This window comes from Narcine bancroftii, chromosome 4 (genome assembly GCF_036971445.1).
Source record: "Narcine bancroftii isolate sNarBan1 chromosome 4, sNarBan1.hap1, whole genome shotgun sequence".
NCBI classification, from domain to species: Eukaryota; Metazoa; Chordata; class Chondrichthyes; order Torpediniformes; family Narcinidae; genus Narcine; species Narcine bancroftii.
In genome coordinates, this window is record NC_091472.1 from 250,104,336 (window position 1) to 250,123,697 (window position 19,362).

At 38.3% G+C, this 19,362-nt stretch overlaps 1 protein-coding gene across 11 annotated transcripts in view; it reads right to left on the reverse strand.

Moving 5' to 3' along the window:
• Positions 1 to 5,245: 5,245 nt before the first annotated feature.
• LOC138761841 (PMS1 protein homolog 1-like) overlaps positions 5,246 to 19,362 on the reverse strand; it is a 105,617-nt gene continuing 91,500 nt past the window's right edge. For 5 of the 11 annotated variants that reach the window (XM_069934684.1, XM_069934683.1, XM_069934685.1 and 2 more), the window contains 4 exons: positions 13,396 to 13,878; positions 12,829 to 12,959; positions 10,356 to 10,516; positions 5,246 to 6,463 (listed from right to left, as the gene is read on the reverse strand). In XM_069934684.1, coding sequence (XP_069790785.1) covers positions 6,299 to 6,463; positions 10,356 to 10,516; positions 12,829 to 12,959; positions 13,396 to 13,878 — 940 coding nt within the window. In that variant the 3' untranslated portion in view covers positions 5,246 to 6,298. Of the gene's footprint in view, positions 6,464 to 10,355; positions 10,517 to 12,828; positions 12,960 to 13,395; positions 13,879 to 19,362 lie in introns of those variants that run through there. The other 6 variants (XM_069934686.1, XM_069934687.1, XM_069934688.1 and 3 more) reach the window with 6 other exon arrangements.

Below are 19,362 nucleotides of genomic sequence, written 5' to 3' on the forward strand. Positions count from 1 at the left end.
GCCTAGCTCTCTTATACCTGCACTAATGAAGCAATTAAACATACCTGAATACTCATAAATACATGTGAAGCCAAATGTCCCAAACATTATGGTGGCCTGAAGTGGGGGAACTGTGGAGGGGGGAAGTGCTATAATTTCGATATGGTCGAATCAAAATGTATATAATCTTGAATAAAATCTGGAATGTGCACATTAATTACATGTACATTGTTTGATTACAAATTTTAAATTGTGGAGTACAGGGCCAAATAAAGGACAAAAATATCTTTATCCCAAATATTATGGAGGACACTGTACAAACTCCTTACAGACAGCATGGGTTGAACCTTGGTCCTGATTGCTGGCATTGTAACAGCGTTGTGTTAACTGCACGCCAAACGTGCCGGGTCCACGTGTTGAAATGCTAAATTTGTGCAGTACAAGACTGATTTTGGAGTAATTGGACAGCAACTTGCGGAAGTTGATTGGGAGAGGATGTTTGCTGGTAGAGGGACAGCTGGAAAGTGAGATGTTGTTAAATGTGCATTTTAACATCTTGCAGCTTTTGTTATACTCCACTGGATGTTCCTGTAAGTGTGGATAAGACTGGTATGTTTATTAAAACCCCAGTTGATGACCTCACAGCAGCCTTGGAGAGTATTCAAATGGATAGATTCCCAGGGCCTAATGAAGTGCTGGATTCACTGTTATCTATATTAACAACTTAGATGGCGATGTAGTTAAAAAGATTAGTAAATTTGTCTGGAAGATTAGTAAAGAGGTCTGGAAGGCTGGCGGCAAAACTCTGCATGCCAAACTGCATGAGTTTTTCAAGCTTTGTTGGGACCAAGGAAAACTGCCTCAGGACCTTCGTGATGCCACCATCATCACCCTGTACAAAAAGAAAGGCGAGAAATCAGACTGCTCAAACTACAGGGGAATCACGCTGCTCTCCATTGCAGGCAAAATCTTCGCTAGGATTCTACTAAATAGAATGTCGCCGAGAATATTCTCCCAGAATCACAGTGCGGCTTTCGCGCAAACAGAGGAACTACTGACATGGTCTTTGCCCTCAGACAGCTCCAAGAAAAGTGCAGAGAACAAAACAAAGGACTCTACATCACCTTTGTTGACCTCACCAAAGCCTTCGACACCGTGAGCAGGAAAGGGCTTTGGCAAATACTAGAGCGCATCGGATGTCCCCCAAAGTTCCTCAACATGATTATCCAACTGCACGAAAACCAACAAGGTCGGGTCAGATACAGCAATGATCTCTCTGAACCCTTCTCCATTAACAATGGCGTGAAGCAAGGCTGTGTTCTTGCACCAACCCTCTTTTCAATCTTCTTCAGCATGATGCTGAACCAAGCCATGAAAGACCCCAACAATGAAGACGCTGTTTACATCCGGTACCGCACGGATGGCAGTCTCTTCAATCTGAGGCGCCTGCAAGCTCACACCAAGACACAAGAGAAACTTGTCCGTGAACTACTCTTTGCAGATGATGCCGCTTTAGTTGCCCATTCAGAGCCAGCTCTTCAGCGCTTGACGTCCTGTTTTGCGGAAACTGCCAAAATGTTTGGCCTGGAAGTCAGCCTGAAGAAAACTGAGGTCCTCCATCAGCCAGCTCCCCACCATGACTACCAGCCCCCCCACATCTCCATCGGGCACACAAAACTCAAAACGGTCAACCAGTTTACCTATCTCGGCTGCACCATTTCATCAGATGCAAGGATCGACAATGAGATAGACAACAGACTCGCCAAGGCAAATAGCGCCTTTGGAAGACTACACAAAAGAGTCTGGAAAACAACCAACTGAAAAACCTCACAAAGATAAGCGTATACAGAGCCATTGTCATACCCACACTCCTGTTCGGCTCCCCAAGATCGTGTTATATGGCGAGCTCTCCACTGGCCTCCGTGACAGAGGTGCACCAAAGAAAAGGTACAAGGACTGCCTAAAAAAATTTCTTGGTGCCTGCCACATTGACCACCGCCAGTGGGCTGATATCGACTCAAACCGTGCATCTTGGCGCCTCACAGTTTGGCGGGCAGCAACCTCCTTTGAAGAAGACCGCAGAGCCCACCTCACTGACAAAAGGCAAAGGAGGAAAAACCCAACACCCAACCCCAACCAACCAATTTTCCCCTGCAGCCGCTGCAACCGTGTCTGCCTGTCCCGCATCGGACTTGTCAGCCACAAACGAGCCTGTAGCTGATGTGGACTTTTACCCCCTCCATAAATCTTCGTCCACGAAGCCAAGCCAAAGAAAGAAAAAAGGAAAATTTGTGAATGACACAATAATGGTAGGGGCTGAAAAGTTTTGTAGAATAGAGAGACCTGGGTATTGAAAGTGGTGTGACAGATTTGTATATAGATATGTTTTAAAGGAGATAAATTGTGGCAGGTTTTTTTAAAGTGTAGGTCACATACAAACACTTCAAAACAGATCTCATTTAAAATGCCAGAGCTCTGCTCAACCCAGACAGTTCAGGATCCAGAAGCCTTTGCAAAAACTTTGAAGAATGCCTATAAGGACTTCACAAGTAGGTGTTAATTGGATGAGCTGTGGAGTAATGGATTATTGTTTTGGAAAGCAACAGATGAACAAACTGTTCTAAGAGGGTCATGTAGTTTTCTGTGTGTATGAGCGAGGGAGAATTCAATCCCAGCTGCTACTGCTGAACTGTAGAAGTTCTTAGTTCAGCCTGGTCAAAGAGGAGATGACTAGTTGTACAATGTTTCACTTGAAATAAGGGAAACAAAAAGGAACTCTGGTCATCTGAAAGAGAAGTCATCATCTGGAAAACCCTGATGGGGCAAGTTTCTTCAATAAGACACTGAAGTGGCTGATCCAAAGGAATCAGTTGTGGGTGTCCTAATGAGCAACAAATCTCTCTGAAAACTGACAACCTTCCTGGGCGGTAACCATTTACCTTTCAAGAACCTGGTGATTCATAAATGTTAAATTCTGCACACAGTATAACAATTGCTTGCAACCAGTGAACTTAGAAGAGTGAGATTGGACTGTGAATCAAAGAATGTGCGCTTAGAATTAGATGGGGGTTAAGTTAGGTTAGTTAAGTTAATAGTAATAAGTTAAAGTTTGATCCTGTGTTCATGATTTTAATAATCTTTAAACAATTTTTGTTTAAGTGATCATTTGTCTTGGTAAATTTCTATTGCTGCTGGGTTTTGGGGTCCTTTGAGCCCATAAGCGGCAACTTGGTTAAACAAAGTGGTAGTGCCTTCTTTGGGCAGGATATGGAGTACAGAAGTTGAGATCTCATGATTCAGCATGCAAAGCATTGGCGAGACCACATTTATGAGTACTGTGTGCAATTCTGGTCACCCTGTTATAGGAAACCTCAGTATTTTGAAAGGGATGCAAAGGAGATTCACCAGTATGTTACTGAAACTAAAGTGCTTGAGTTATAGGGAGAGGTTGTATAGGCTGGGTCTTTATTCTCTAGAGTGAAGAAGGCCGAGGGTGACCTTGCAGAGTTTATAAAATTAGGGTTAATGGGAAAGTAAATGCTCAGTCTTTTCCCCCTGGTAGTTGAACAAGAGAGCATCACCCTAAGGTGAGAGGGGAGAGATTTGAGGGACATAATAGAACAATACATGACAGTACTTGGCCCTTCAGCTCTCAGTATTGTGCTGACCCAAAAATTCCTTCTCTAAGAAAAAGTACTAAACCTTCCCTACACATAACCCTCTTTTCTTTCATCCGTGTGTCTGTCTGAGAGCCTCTTAAATACCCCCAATTTCAGCATCCCCAGCAAGGCAATCAAAGCATCCAAAACTCTGTGGGGCGGGGGAAAAAGAGAACCTTACCCCTGATATCTCCCAGAAACTTCCCTCCTTTAACTTTGTGCAGCAGATTCCACGACATATGGGGAAACAGGTGCTGCTGTTCGCTCTATGCCTCTCATAGTGGTAATCTGTATCTGGAATGAGCTGCCATAAGAAATTGTAGAAGTGGGCACAATAATACAATTAAAAGACACATGGACAAATTCATTGACAGGGCTTAGATGGATATGGACCAAATGCAGGGAAATAGGACAAGCCCATAATGTCAACTTAGTTGACTAGATGAGTTGGAGCCTGCTCTCTGCTGTATGACGGAAGAGAGAGCATCATGCAAAGTAGGGAGGATGGAATGCAACATAACCTGGACTGTAAAATTAGTTGGGTTGGCTGGATCCAGGGTATGGTAGGCTAGGTTTGCATTCGCTAAAGTTTAGAAGAATGAAAAGCAATTGGATTGTAAGCTATGGTTCTGAAAGTTCTTCACAGGGTAGATGTGCTGAGTATGTTTACATTAATAGAAAATTATGGAACTTCCAAGTTGCTGTTCAAAAATAAGTGGACAAACAGCCAAGGCAGAGAGGAAGCACGATTAATTTCTCTCAGAAAATCTTGAATTTTTGGGATTCGTCCTCCAAAGGGAGTGAAAGCAGTTTTTTTGAATTTTCTTTAAAAGCAGTTGTTGACAGCAAGGGGTGAAAGGTTAAATGGATAGGTGGACAATGGTAAATGTTTAATAATGAAAGTTAGTTCATCTGACATATGTGATCAAATCTCATAAGCACTGATTATTTGTGATTAAATAGTGAGAGACACGGATAAAGTGAATGCTCAGCACTTTAGAGTTTGCCACAAAGCTTAGAAGTAATAACAGACTGTGTCTGAATAGGAGTGGAGATTTACCAAAAAAAATTACACAGGGAGGGCATGAAGAAACTATTTATAATCTTAAATTAGAAGTGTTGAAATCGGGAGCGAATGAGGGAAAAGAATGAGTGAGTGATGAGGACTTGGTAATGGATCAAACATAGCCAAAAGGTTTTACTAAAAAAAATTACAGAATGGTTACTGCACGAAAGGGCATTCAGCCTGTTAAGCCTTCACGCAAGAGCAATCCAGCTACTCCCAATTCCCCACCCTCTTTCTCCAGTCCTACAAATTTTTCCCATTAATTTACCTATTCAGCTATATTGGAATTGAATGGGCATTTCAGACCTTAAACACTGGGAACAAATTATTTGCCTCATGTCATGTTTGGGTTCTTTTGCCATTCTCCATTATTACTGTGTTCTATCAATGAGAATGCTTTTCTCTTTAAGATTTCAAATGCTTCCATCAAATTCCTGCTGAAAGATATTCAGAAATATAGATTGATCCAGAGAAGCTTGGCTCTTAGGCAATCAGTGAAGTATACTAATGATCATAGATTTAAAAAATGATGCCACCAGTGAAAAGTGCAACAATTTTAATGTGAACGAGTAGAAAAGAAATATTCAACTTACAAGTCACAGCTGATTGCCAAAATAATACATTTCAATCTATGTAAAATTACAGCCACCAAAGTAGTTTTATTAACGTGAAAGACTTTGGGAAGACAGAAATACAAACAAATTTAGTTCCAAACAGAAGATCAAATATGCAATTCAAAATGTATAGATTTATCTTTACCTCAAAAAAAAATAGATGGCACAGGAAAAAAGGTGAAACATAATGTTTACCGTGGGAGACTTGCAACAATGAATGATATGCCTACCTTCTCTTGAACATTTGGGTATTTTCTATTTGCATTATCAAAAGAATCAGCTGCTACTTCTGCAGTGATTTACTTGAGGGGTGTAAAGAACCCCAAACTCTAGACGCTGTTGGAGTGAAAAGATGTCAATTTTGTTGATCAGGTTTTAACTGAACACTCATGGCTTGTGATAGAATAATTCCTACTGATGGATCAATAATTATTTCCTTGTTTCTGTTGTGAGTAGCAGTGATGGGAAACAATCCTTCATCGAAGACATAAAAGTTTCAAAAACATCTGAATTAATTATTCAGCAAAATTCAACATTTTTGTATCCCAACCTAAAAGATAAACATGGAAACTCTGATGTTTGAAGTCAATGACCTTTCATCAAAACATACATTTTTTCTTTCTCCACAGATAATGCCTGGTGTACTGAGTTTATACCCCCACCCCTACTTGTTTGGTTTCACCTGCATGGGTAGTTATGAGCATGCAACAAAAAAAAACCTCCATTATGGAACTTTTGATCTGAAGTTCACTGGGTACGCAACTGCCCACGTGGAGTGAGAAATGAACTGGTCCATGACATACCACTTCTGGTAAAATATAAAAAAGATGGGGTGCTCTATTTCCCCATTAAGGAAAGAAAATGAGAGGGAAGGAACAAGAAATATTTCAACTTTTACTTTCCATTTGATATAAGAGAGAGACAAGGAGTGAAACTCGTGGTGATTCTTTATACTTGAGTATCTGTATGTTGTTGTCAAGTCAGCTTGTTTCTGGAATGTTTGCTAAATGATGCAAAAATGGGCGGCCGTGAATGCAGCTGCTACAATCTTTTCCCAGTTGTTGGTGCATCCTTAACAATGTATCTTCTATGTCTTCCCTTGAAAAGCACAGCGGTAACTGTCGAGCCATACGAACAGCCTCTCCCTTCAGAAGAATATAAACCAATACATGTGAATAAGTATTAAAGCAAAATTGTAATCAAATGTGCTGAGATACAAGTTTGAGGACTGAGTTGCATTTTATTTCATTTTTTGTGAAAATGTTATATATTTTCTTAATATAAATATTTACGCCATCCATTGCTTTCACTTATGCTTTTCATACATGCCCCTCATACCATGCACTGGGAATGGAGATGTATAAAGAGGTTTATAAATTTTCCCACAGAATTTTCTTCATTGTGGGTAGCTTCAAACTACAACTGTATGTTAATTAATAAGAGAGCACTTCAAGTATCCACCAAGTCATGGAAATAGATATTCATCACTACAACAAATTGTTAATTCACCCTGAACCACCATAGGTTTTTTGGCAAAATGTCTCTGAACTCCAGAGATGCCAAGAAATAACATCTTTATCCTTCTCTGGTTTGAAGATGCAGTCAGGACAGTTCATCTCTTTGCTCTATCTATTATGAAAATATGCAGAACAAACAGGTCGTGAATACACATCACTGGACTCTGCTCTTTGCCCTTAGGTTCTGGCCCTGTTACTGGCAGGAACGAAGGGGCAAAGGACAAAGGTCAAGAGCACAAGTGGACAAACCAGGCATTCCTGAAACTGACCTCCGTTTTGAAAGCTTGAGTACCTTTATAATAGGGCCTGGTAAGTTGCAGAAGAGGACAGAGAGAATAAGTATAAAATGCCATACATAGACTGAAACTTTAAAGTTGCTTTCCATATAGTGTAGCAAAAATCATTGTATTCATGTCTCAGAAAATCAACAATGAATTAATAGGACCTGACCGACCATGGCATGAGTTTTATTTTCATGTTGAGGAATATGTTAAATCAGTGAACCATAATTCAGCCTTATTTAGTACCCTGAAGTTAAATTATAACCTGAACACAGCTGAACAGGTGATGTCATTCATCAAGAGGGTAAACTTGTTCCATAGATTCAGTTAAACAGAAAGTCTGCAGATTGAAGTGCAATGCACAAAAGTGTTGGAGAAACTAATAGATGCTGTGTGACCTGCTGAGTTTCTCCAACACTTGTGTATTGCGCTCCAAAGATTCTTTATAATAATTGACCTTTTTTTCTCATTTTCTTTAATATCGACAGGCGGATCGACATGCGGATCGATATTTGTATTTTTTTTAATTGACATTGATGTTTTTCTTTTTGATAATTCTTCATTTTGATTACATGTTGATTGAAAATTCTTAAAACACAAAAAAATTCATTGTCCATTTTCTATTGAGTCAATTAGCTGCAGTTGATTTGACCTTAATTTGTCTTTTACTTGCCTTCTCGCCAGATACAGTAGCATTCTGCTACATCAGTCAAATGACCATTTTTCACATGAACCTAGATTATGAATATCAGCATCGAAGGAACCTGATCCTGTTTCAACAGGTCATCTATCAACTCCCATTTCAGCAAATGCTAACATCTGAAATGAGGTAGGAACTTTGTCCTTTTATGGGCTGACAGCTCATATACTTGGGAGAGATTAAAGGCCAAAATCTCAATTAACTTTCACTTGAAGGCAAGGTTTAAACACAAATAGGTTCAGTATTTGCCAGCTTTATCTTTTTGTCCATCTACAAAGTAAACCACTTTGTCGTAGAGCTGGAATCAGGGACGAGAAAAAGAGGTTCAAAAGGAAAATAGTGCAGATGCTTGAAGTGAAAGAAAATATGATGGAAATCCTCAGCTGGTCAGGCAGCATCGTTGGAGACAGAAACAGATAATGCTCCATTGTCTTTTTTCCCCTGAAATGTTGACTCTGTTGTTCTCTTCAAGGATGCCAACTGACCTGTTTCCAGCATCTTCTGTTTATTTTAGGAAAAATAAATGTGAAGAAAGATCAGTACAAGGATGTCTCAGAGTAGTTGGGTGGAGTTGGCAGCAAGTAATCTGCTGGCTTACTGTGTCAGTACGATTGGAAGTGGGCCATTTGACTGTCAGCTCTCTGGTTTTCTGGAACACTAAGGAGCTGAGTATGAAGTCCATCTGGAGATGGCTGGTGTGATTGGGGATTTGTCACTTTAAAGACTGTACCCAAGGCTATATGGAAACTTGGTGATTGTGACTGGAGCTGGCCAGGCTTCACAATGAATTTAATTGTTTGTTGTCACCTGCACCAAGATGTAGGGGAAAGCTTTGTTGTGTGTGCTATCTAGGAATAGATGAGGTGCCTCAAGCAGGTATTACTTTTCCAATCACAGATGGATGAGGATGACTGCCTTATTGTGGGAGGAAGTGGCAGAATGTGTGTAGAAGAAGTATAGATTTTTTTAAAGATCCAAGGCATTTTTTTTTTAATGGTGCTCAGCTTTAAGAGGTAAGTAACATTATACTACAAACATGTTGGGATTTCTGTCCCAATTCTGATATCATTTGATGCCAGTGCTCACCTTGATGGGCTCAATGGTCTATTCTGTTGTAAACTCATGGGAATAGTGGTCATTAAGCCTAACATCTTGGCAATAGTTGACATAGCAGTTAGTGCCAATGGTCGAGACTGGGCTTTGATATTGCGCTGTCTGTAAGGAGCTTGTACGTTTTCCCCGGAGACTCCGGTTTTTTCCCCCCATCATTTGAAATGCACAGGGAAGTGTAAATTGGGTGGCACAGGATCATGGGCCCAAATGGCCTGTTATTGTACTCTATGTCTAAATTTAAATTAAATTTTAAATCTCCATCGGGCCAAAAATAGTGCTCTAGTTAAGCTATTCAAGATTCCTTTGTCATGTAATAGTACGAAAAATGTAAAATTACACAAAATTTCCTTCTGCTGTCAGTAAGGCAGACAAAGAGTAGCCACTAATATTGCCCAGAGCCCCTTACAGTAAGCAACAAAGAGTAGCAAAAGAGTCACTCCAGGGACACTGAGTGCCTGTGGAATTGCCTGAAGCCTCTGCAACTTCACAGACTCCTGTTCTCTCTGTTGCAATCCAAGCTCCAGATCCAAAGCTTTAACATGATTAGGAACCCTTCTTGCCCTCAGCATACACTATCCCGGTTCTGTGAGTCTATTAACCGCAAGCAACTAACTAACTGCCTGCTACCTGTGTGGTCATTCAGTTGCTGAGCTATTTTCACTTTCCTCATCTTTGTTCAGACCCTGTAGATTATAGTGCCCCAACTGCTCATGTGTCTATTTGCTATTAGGCCTTCAGAGTCTACTAGTCTTTCATACACCAAGAAGTTCCCACCTTTGCTATATCCTTCCTGTATTTGTGCATCTGTGCTATGATATCTTAATTTCAAGCCATTTCAGATGCAATTCCTTGAAACCAACTGTTAAGAAGCTTACAGAAGGGCAAAGTATTGTTTAAGATGCCTATTCTGTACTGGAAACTCGTAACCATATATATTTTTAAAGCAGGCAAAATCACCAACATGCTGAACCATAATATTGTAGTCTGTCTTGTGTCCACAATACCCTATATTGCTCAATGTCATTGGAGCTTTCAACAGCAGGGTACAAGGAATGAGTTTCCCCTAAAGGAGGCAGCAAAAATAGACTGAGGAAGACATTCCATTGCTTATGAGCGTTCCCATGCTGTCAAGTTACATAGCACTTTTGTAAGGAGCATATCAATGCCCCTTCTCCTAATCTTGGATAGAGAACAACATACATAGAATACTTGGTATGAACAAGATAAACACAATATTTGTAAATGTTATAAATCTCCAAATGTCTAATTTTACCATCTGAAGATGAAATAACAAAACTGCCTTAACAGCACTTTTATCCATTTCTAAGATCATCAGGTTTTCATTATAAAAATCTTTTGATTTCCACTAGAACCACCTGCTAAATTGATGTATTACTTTTGGGGGTATTTTCCAAAAGCGTCTTACCTCCAAATAATTTACAACCTTTAAAGGTCTGCATTGGTGCACATGCTGAGCATTTTTGTTTAAAATTGCATTCAGAATTTCTTGTAAATCAGATATACCATAGAAAGGTAAACACCTCGCCATTTCTTGGATTTCCAAAAGATGCTCTCCCATTGAACCACCTAATCACAAAAAAAAGAAACAGCTCTAGATTTGACGGATTTTAATCTTTAATTGTGTGTAGTGCAAATATGTTTTTTTTTTAAAACATGGAGCTAATGCATGTTGATTTAGTGACTTAAAAAGTTAAATACAGTGGCAGACTTAAACTTTCCTTCTCTACAACAATGAAGTGACAAGAATAAATGATTTTGTTTTGAAATTAAAGTGCTATAGGTATTTCAACTGAAGTTAACTACAGCTGCAAACCTTTGCAAGGTTTATCAAAAGTTGCCTCAGGCTCTGACTTGCTCCTTGTGTTAACAATTCCCACATGGCCTGAGTGACATTTGGCAACCTCTCAGGGATGGCCATACTAAGCAGATTTAAACAAGGCAGTGTCTTTTCCCAAGTAAAGGAATCAGTTGTCAAATATGTTTAATAACAAATTTCATCCAGGGTCAGTGCCTGCATCACCCTGGACAAGGAGCAAGCCCCAGTGGAATGTGTGAGTGACGTATTTGCTGAATTGCACCATACATGTTAGAAGATCGTCCTGACAGGGACACTGAAAAACCATCCTCTCAGCAAGAGGAAAATAAATCTTCACTTGGTGACCTTTCTTGGAAATAACTATTCTGTGTAAAGAGTTTCAAGTGGAAATGTTCTCTCATTCTATCCACTGAGAATTTACTTCCATTTGCAAGGTTTGTAATTCAGTCAAAAGTTTTTTTTTAAATTATCTAATTTTTATAATATAGTGAGACTCCTGTTGGGCTTTAGAGTTTCAGAATAAAATAGCTCAAAAAGTTCTATTTTTCAACATCAAAAATTACAATATAACTTGGATATAATAGACAGACTTTTTCAATTAAACTTAAAAACATAAAAGTCATGTTAATAATTGGTAATATCACTCCCCCCTCTCTCTTTTCCTTTTCACTCATGACCCCCTTGTAAAAAGAGAAATGGTGCAGTCCACTCTGAAGACATTGCCAATGGATAGAGTAGGCAACATTCCTTGTCAATGCATCAGGAGGCACACTGAGTGCCTTTTCTGTCCTCACCTTGACCTGGAATTGATTGACTTCAAAATTAAGAGCATTTCTGCAGCTAAGTGGCAATGTAAATTAAAATAATCTAAGTGGTTTTAAATGCCCATTGCATACCAGATCTTGTTTAGAATATCAACTTTGGAATCTCTACGGAACTAAAAATTTCTACACATCTTTTACAAAAATCTTAAACATGGTGTGTGGATTATATGTTAGGAAAACGGAATCTTTCAGCATTCAACATTTGTTAATGGGAGATTAATGCAATGCAGTTCTGTCAATGGAAATGTTTGTTCCTGTGCCAAAGGCCAAAATTCAACTTTTTCCTCCCAGGTGCACAGCATTGCTTTGATATGCTGTCACTAGAAATCTGCTGCAAAGGTTAGACCCCTAAAATTTTTTCCATGTGAGGAAGGTGTGCCTGCAAAAAACCTCATGCTCTTTCTTGCACTGACCAGTTACTGACACAGCAAATCTGTCAGAATAATTTATTGCTATTATTGGGTGGAACGCCTTATCTCTGACACATTTTGTATGTTTTATGGATGATTATGTAAAGTATACATTGCTGGTGACCCAAAAACTGCATTTAGCAGCAAGAAGGTCATGACAGCGGGTGCCTTTACACCTCAAAGCTCATTTTTGACCATATGGATTAAATATAGTATAATAGGCTAAAGTAACCTTCCAGTTTCACCAGCTGTTAGAAAATACACAAAGGACTTGGGGGGGGGGGGGGGGGGGGAGTGTTATATAGTGAAAAATAACTGATAAAGAATCCCACCCTCACCATCATTTAGAGGAACTGCATATGGAACTTTGGCTCAGCATTAATGGATCTGAAAAGTTTAAATTTAATTTTCAAGCATCTCCAGACATGCTCCAAGTTGTTTGTACTTAGTGAACTGGTTAACTAAAATCTGACCAGTCAGCTTATGGCATTCATATAACAAAACCATGCTATTGCTTATAAGTTGCCTCTCCAGGAAAATAGCAGAGCTCCCTCTGGAGAGTTTAAGAATTTATACTTTTCATTTGGTTGAACAACAGCCAAGCTTTGAAACAGACGTGTGGAAAAAACTGCAATTGTAGATTTAGAAATAGGTACACTGTCCTTAAAATTCTCATCACATAATAAAACTGTACATTGTAACACAATGAATTTTTGGGTGTAGAAATAAAAGTGGAAGTCTCCTTAATTTCATGTTTCTGTAAAAATGTGCTTGATTTATTAGTAGGAGCTACAATTTCAGGAAGATAACAGTCAACTTACAACATACCTGTGATTAGCTGTATCTTGAACCCATTAGAGACAAGTCTTGGATCTGTAAAACAAGTTATCCCATTCATTGCAGTGTTTTCTTTTTGCATATTATAGAGGCAATCTATATACTGGGGTCCACCAAGCTGGCTGAAACAAATTAGACAACAGGTTAGCCTTGGCAATGATGAATAGTAGATTACAGATAACATACAATAGTTCACGTGCCATTACACTTCCTAATGCCTAGTAGTTAATATACTTAAAGCAATCATTATTGCTTAACTCATTAACAGATCTGTTTCGAGAGAGAGAGAGAATAATAATTCTTTAAACTACAGCTATAATTCTGTGCTAATTATTTGCAGCAATCAAATACCAAAGATACATATTACTGGCTTTAATCCATACAGGGAAAATAGTTGTCAGGAGAATGCATTTAGCATTTGACCTGATGGACATACATGGCAGCACACTGGATTTATAAAATTAAATATTTAATGTTATTTTCAAGGCAATGGAACAAAATTATAAATAAAACAATAATGTAAATCTAAGATTCAAAATGCTAATATATTTATTTTACCTGTTTGTTAGAGGTATTGGTGAATCAAGGATTTCTGTTTCAAAGATGTGATGCTCCATCAGTCTTCGAAACAGAAGAGTTTCTTCCACTCGGAAAGGATTTAGCAACATCAGCCTCTGTTCAGAGGCGACGACACATCCATTGTATGAAGTCAAGCAATTAATGAGACGAAGTCTTTCACCACCCGTCCCGTGGCTTTTGGAAAGTTGCTCAAGTTGTTTTTTTAAAACACTTAAAGAAAATGGAACATCTATTGCCTTACAAGGAAGTTCCAAGCTGGTTTTGTTCTGGATTTGTGACTGGAAAAGTTTGTCCAATATGTGTTGGTTTGAAAGTGGCGCATTTTGTTTGTGTTTCTTAGCGACCTGCAATGCTTGGGCCAATTTTGTCTGTTTTTCTACTTTGTGATGAGTATTTTCTTCTATGGCTTTCTTCAGCTGTAAATTGTATCTGTCTTTATCTTTGGCAGCTTTGTTTTCATACCTAAAAAAAATTTGTTCAAACTTAAATTGAAAAACATGCAGAACTAAATCAGGTTTGTTAGGATGTACATTTTTGTATATTCAGAAATACTGCTTATAAACAGATTTTGATATCTCTTGAAGTTTTACAAAAAAAAAAGCCGAGACCATTGCAACACAACTTTGCAAATCAACATAACACTGCACACAAAATGAAGAAAGTGGCGTTGTCACAACTCTATTCGCGAAATAAAGCAGAACATCACAGGAACAGGTGTTTTAGCCCACCACGTCTGCAGCTTGATGCCAAATTAAACTAGTCTCACCTGCCCCACGTGGTCAATAATTCCCCTATTCCTTACCTGTTGTTATATTTGTCTGGATGCTTCAAATCTGCTTTTAACACCTCTGCTGGCAATGTGTTCCAAGCACCTACCACTCCCTGTGCAAAACAAAAGACTTGCAACACCCCTCTCAACTTTCCCTTTCCCCTTAAAACAATGTCATCTTGTATTTGATATTTCCGCTCTGCAAAAAAACCTCATGTCCTATCCATGCCTCTCATAACTTTATGAAATATCTGGTTGCTCCTCAGCCTCCAATGCTCAATAGAAAAAAATCCAAGTTTGTCCAACCTCTTCTGTAAGAAAATACATGGCGATCCAGGCAACTTTCTGGTAAACTCTTCTGCACCCTATCTAAAGTCTTCATTGAGTGGTAACCAGAACTGCACACACTACTCGAAATGTGGCTCACCAAATTTTTTTTTATACAGGTGCAACTGACTTTCCAATTTTTATACTGAAGAGTCCCAAGAGATGAAAATAAGGATGCCACCTAGATTCTTGGTTACACAGATCTCTCTTCACCCATGTCAAGCCACTTGATCAGGAAAACTAAATACATGTAGGAAGGTCCAGCCATTCTGGTAGAAATTCAATCTACAGTCCAATGAAAACTCAGAATTGAATTCAGCCATCTACAAACAGCTATCAACTCAAAAGTGAAATTTGATTTCAAACATTATCTTTTTCTTTTAAATTTATTAACGCTCTGCAGAAGACTCAGATGAAAATGAGCAGAAGTTTCCATATTAATTGGTAGAATACTGCGATTGTGGAATTACTAAGTGCTAAAATATTTTATTACAATGTAATATATTTATTCAATGAGAAAATTAAAACCTCAATCAGAAAGGAAGACAATAAAAGCCACTTTCAAATTCAGAAATTTTATCAGAGTACAAACATGACATAACATTCAATCCTGGGATTCCTTTTTCCTGCGGGTGTGCAAAAAATAAACTGTACACAGTGTAAAACATGTAACAAAGAACAAAACAGATAACAAATGTAAATAAACTGTGCAATAGAGAGAAAATCATTAAAGTCCTCAAATGAGTCTCTGTTTGAGGAGTCTGATAGTGGAGGGGGTAGCAGCTGTTCCCAAATCTGATGGTGTGAGTCTTATGGCACCTATACTTCTTTCCTGATGGCAGCAGTGAGAATAGATCGTGCGCTGGGTGGTGAGGATCTTTGATTGTTGCTGCTCTCCAACAGCAGCACTCCCTATAGCAGTACTACTCAGTAGTGTGGATGGTTTGCCCGTGATGACCTGGGCTGTGTCTACTACCTTTTGGAGAGCTTTATACTCAGGGGTATTGGTGTTTCCATACCAGACCATGCATGATGCAGCTGGTCAGCACACTTTCCACCACATCTCTCTAGAAATTTGCCAGGGTTTCTGATGTCATACCAAATTAGTATTGACATTAAACAAGTGCCAGATGTAGCATTTTATGTCATGTTTGTTCTTTCTGAAAGTAGCAACAATGATAATCATCCAAAGGATATTTGTGTAAAAGACTCATTTAGTATTGGGATGTGTTAACTGAAGATGGTTGAAGCCACTAAAACACTCCAAAAATCTTGTTTTGTTTTTAAAAAAAAAAATTAGAATCATGCAAGCATTTTAACAAACTGAAAAGTAAAGGGAAATAAATTTAAAATTATTCAGGATGTATATTTTCAGATTTATTGGTAAGAATGCATGTTTCAACATTACATCTATATATTACTAGAAGGATAAAAATACTTTTACACCTGGCTTTTCAACATGTTAACCCATTTAAAAATATATAATTTTGACTCTCAGAACCATTAATATCACTTCAATACAAGTACATCTTTGCCTCCAATTTGTGTTATTGGAAGAACCTTATTTAGAAAATACATAAAGTGGGACTCTACAGAGAAATGAAAAATAGCTTGCATCAATGCAATTTTATAAAAAGTCCATTTACAAAAAAATCCCAAAATGCTTTAAAGTATAATTAAAAAGCAGAGATGCTGGCATGCAAGTCCAGATCCAGATCACCACAAATGGTGCAGTTATGACCTACAGAAAGCCATCTCCCAGGTGAAATGGAGTTTCTGGACAAAAATGGAAACCATGAAGGATACCCAACAGCTGAGGCAGGGCCTAAAATGACGTAACCTGCTACAAAACCAAATCCAGTGCTGTAGGAGACAGCAAAGCTTCACTCCCAGATGAACTCAATGCCTTCTATGCCCGATTTGACCACAAGAACAAGAATGAACCACCACCATGCTTCCCCCATGTGCCCTGATGATCCTTTCCTCTCCGTATCTGGGGATGACACGCAGGCTGTCTTCAGTAACGCTAATCTGAGGAAAGCATCCAGTCCAGATAGAGTACTTGACCAAGTATTAAAATCTGTGCTGACCAACTTTCAACATATTCATAGATATCTTCAACATCTCCTTCAGTCAGGGTGTGGTACCCACCTGTTTCAAACAAGCCTCAATTGTACCAGTGCCAAGAAGAGTGTGGTAATCTGCCTAAATGACTATCAACCAGTAGCACTCACATCAACAGTGAAGAAGTGTTTTGAAAGGTTGGTGTTGAAGCACATCAGCTCCTGTCTGAGTGGCAACGTGGATCAGTTCCATTTCACCTATCGTACCACCGATCTACATGGATGGCATCTTAGTGGCTCTACACAAACCCCTGGAAAACCTGGACAGCAAAGATGCATATCGACTAATTTGGCATTTAACATCCTCATCCCCCAAAATTTGATCAGCAAACTCCAAGATCTGGGACTCAGCACCCCACTGTGTAATTGGATCTTTGATTTCCTCATTTCCAGAAGCCCACACTCTGTTCTCGCTAACTATGAGGATAGAGGTGTAGGTGCCACAAGGCTCGCACCACCAGATTGAGGAGCAGCTGCTCCCGCTCCACCGTCAGACTCCTCGTCAACAAACTCAATCAGAGACTCATTTAACGACTGCATTTTTTATTGATTTTTTTTGTACTACCAAAATGTGGTAATTCTGCCATGCCCGCAGTAGAAAGAATCTTAGGGCTGTATGTGATGTCATCTTTGTACTCTGACAATAAATCTGAAATCTCCAAGTCAAATCTCAATGCAAAGTACATCTCACGTATAATTTTCAGAGCTAAGATAACAGAATAAAAATATGATGAAGATTGATTGCAGCCAAGGAATTTCTGAATTACTCTTCATATCTTATTTATAGATGAAACTGGAATGGGCATTTTTTTTCCAGTTTTCTATTTGAGTAAAGTATTTGTGATTATAATTAAAAACTGCCTATTAGCAACTATTTGTAACAATGATGAACTTAGTAGTAGAAAAACAGCAGAATTCATTTAAATCTAAGTATCAACATTCATCCAATCAATAGACTGAATCTGAAGTGAGCACTTGCCAAGAAAAAGCAAAAAAACTGGCTAATGATGCTTACAGCTGGAGTTCATTAACCTGACATAAAATTTAGCATCTATATTGTAACTTTAAAAATAAAATTACAACACCATTACATGGCCAATGCAATTGTAAGACATTATATCTTCTATTAAGGAAGTATCTTTTATTGTGAAGTACATTTTACTGTTTCCTGTGAAGTATGAAGAGATGATCACTTTTTATTTGAACATTCAGTGTCAATTAAAAAAATATAGACAGTTTATTCAACAGTTGTAACTAATTATGATTTGCTTCATTCACATATGGTAACTTTATTCTGTTCAACCTATTGAATCCAATTGGGTTTCTGGGACAAGCAATAAATCATATTCAAGAAGTAGAGGAGAGACTGCCTCAACAATAACTATTGAGATAGAAACCATCTGCTACCTGTACAGCTGGAGGGGAAAAATCTCTTCAACAGAAACATAATCCTTTAACAGAGTTACAGCTTTGACCTGACCACTGAGTTATGTACTGTTACCAATTAAAAACTCTGCTTCTTTTTGGATTATGCAAGTCTTTGGTGTGGTCACCTCTAGGCCTTTTACTAATTATACTCCAACCCCCATTTATTTTTCTCCACTAGAGGTGCAGCTCAAGATACTACAGACTCCAATTACAATCACCGTGATAAAGTAGTAGAAGGATTCAATAATTAAGATTAACCAAACACCTCAATCACTTTGCTTAAATGCCACATTAACTACCTTCCTCCCTAAAAGATCAAATAAAACAAATTGTACGATTTGACATGACATTAGATGATTCTTTAATGGAGAGAATGGCATTTAAATGAGAAAGAATGAGTGTAAGGGCAGATTTTAAAAAAAATTATGTTAAGCAGTACCAAGAGGAGCACAAAAGGTAGTCAATTAGAACAGTACGCCAGATCATCCAAAAAGCCTGATTCACAATTTAAAACCAGTATGCAACAACTTTTCATCATCTCCAAAGTAAGAAAATCTTCTCGATGTGACCAAATGACCACAAAACAGTCAACAGATCATCTTTTCTGCAACATGTGCTAATTCAGCCTAGAACAGGAATAAGTGAATTCATCTTTCTAGTTTATGTAACAGTGCCAAAACCAAAGATGCATATATTTTTTTGAAAGACTTCTAGAAAGCAGCTAACTGCGTAAGATATGGACACAAGACTTCTTCAGTAGCACTAAATCCTTGGCAAGATAACATTTAATAGAGCAAATAGATTTAAATTGAAGAAATAATATGCCATTCACTTCAAAATTAAATGACTGAATTCTCCATCATATCTCTTATTTCACTTCATCGGACTCTCAACAGCCACAGCTGATTTCTTAATCAAAAAGATTAGTTAGTAGCAGGTAAAATATCCAAGGGATGAATTTCTTGTCTAATATTAGTGTATGGTAAAGATAAATTCCCACACAGTAAAATGGACTATGCTGGACAATGAATGCCTTGGTTTAATGTGATACCAAATTTCAATGGGAGCATCAATTCACAAACTTAGCAACAAGTACATAAATATATGAAGCAGAAGTAAACCATTCAAAAGTAGATCCTCGTGTCTACTCCACCATTTAGGAAGACTGTGGTTGATATATTTTTTTTCTACCCAACACATTCCTCTATAAATACCATACCCTTTTCAATACCAAAAATCTACTGATCAGTTATTAAGCTAATTTCTCTCAGTCAATAGGTTCCAATTGTGTTGGTCCCA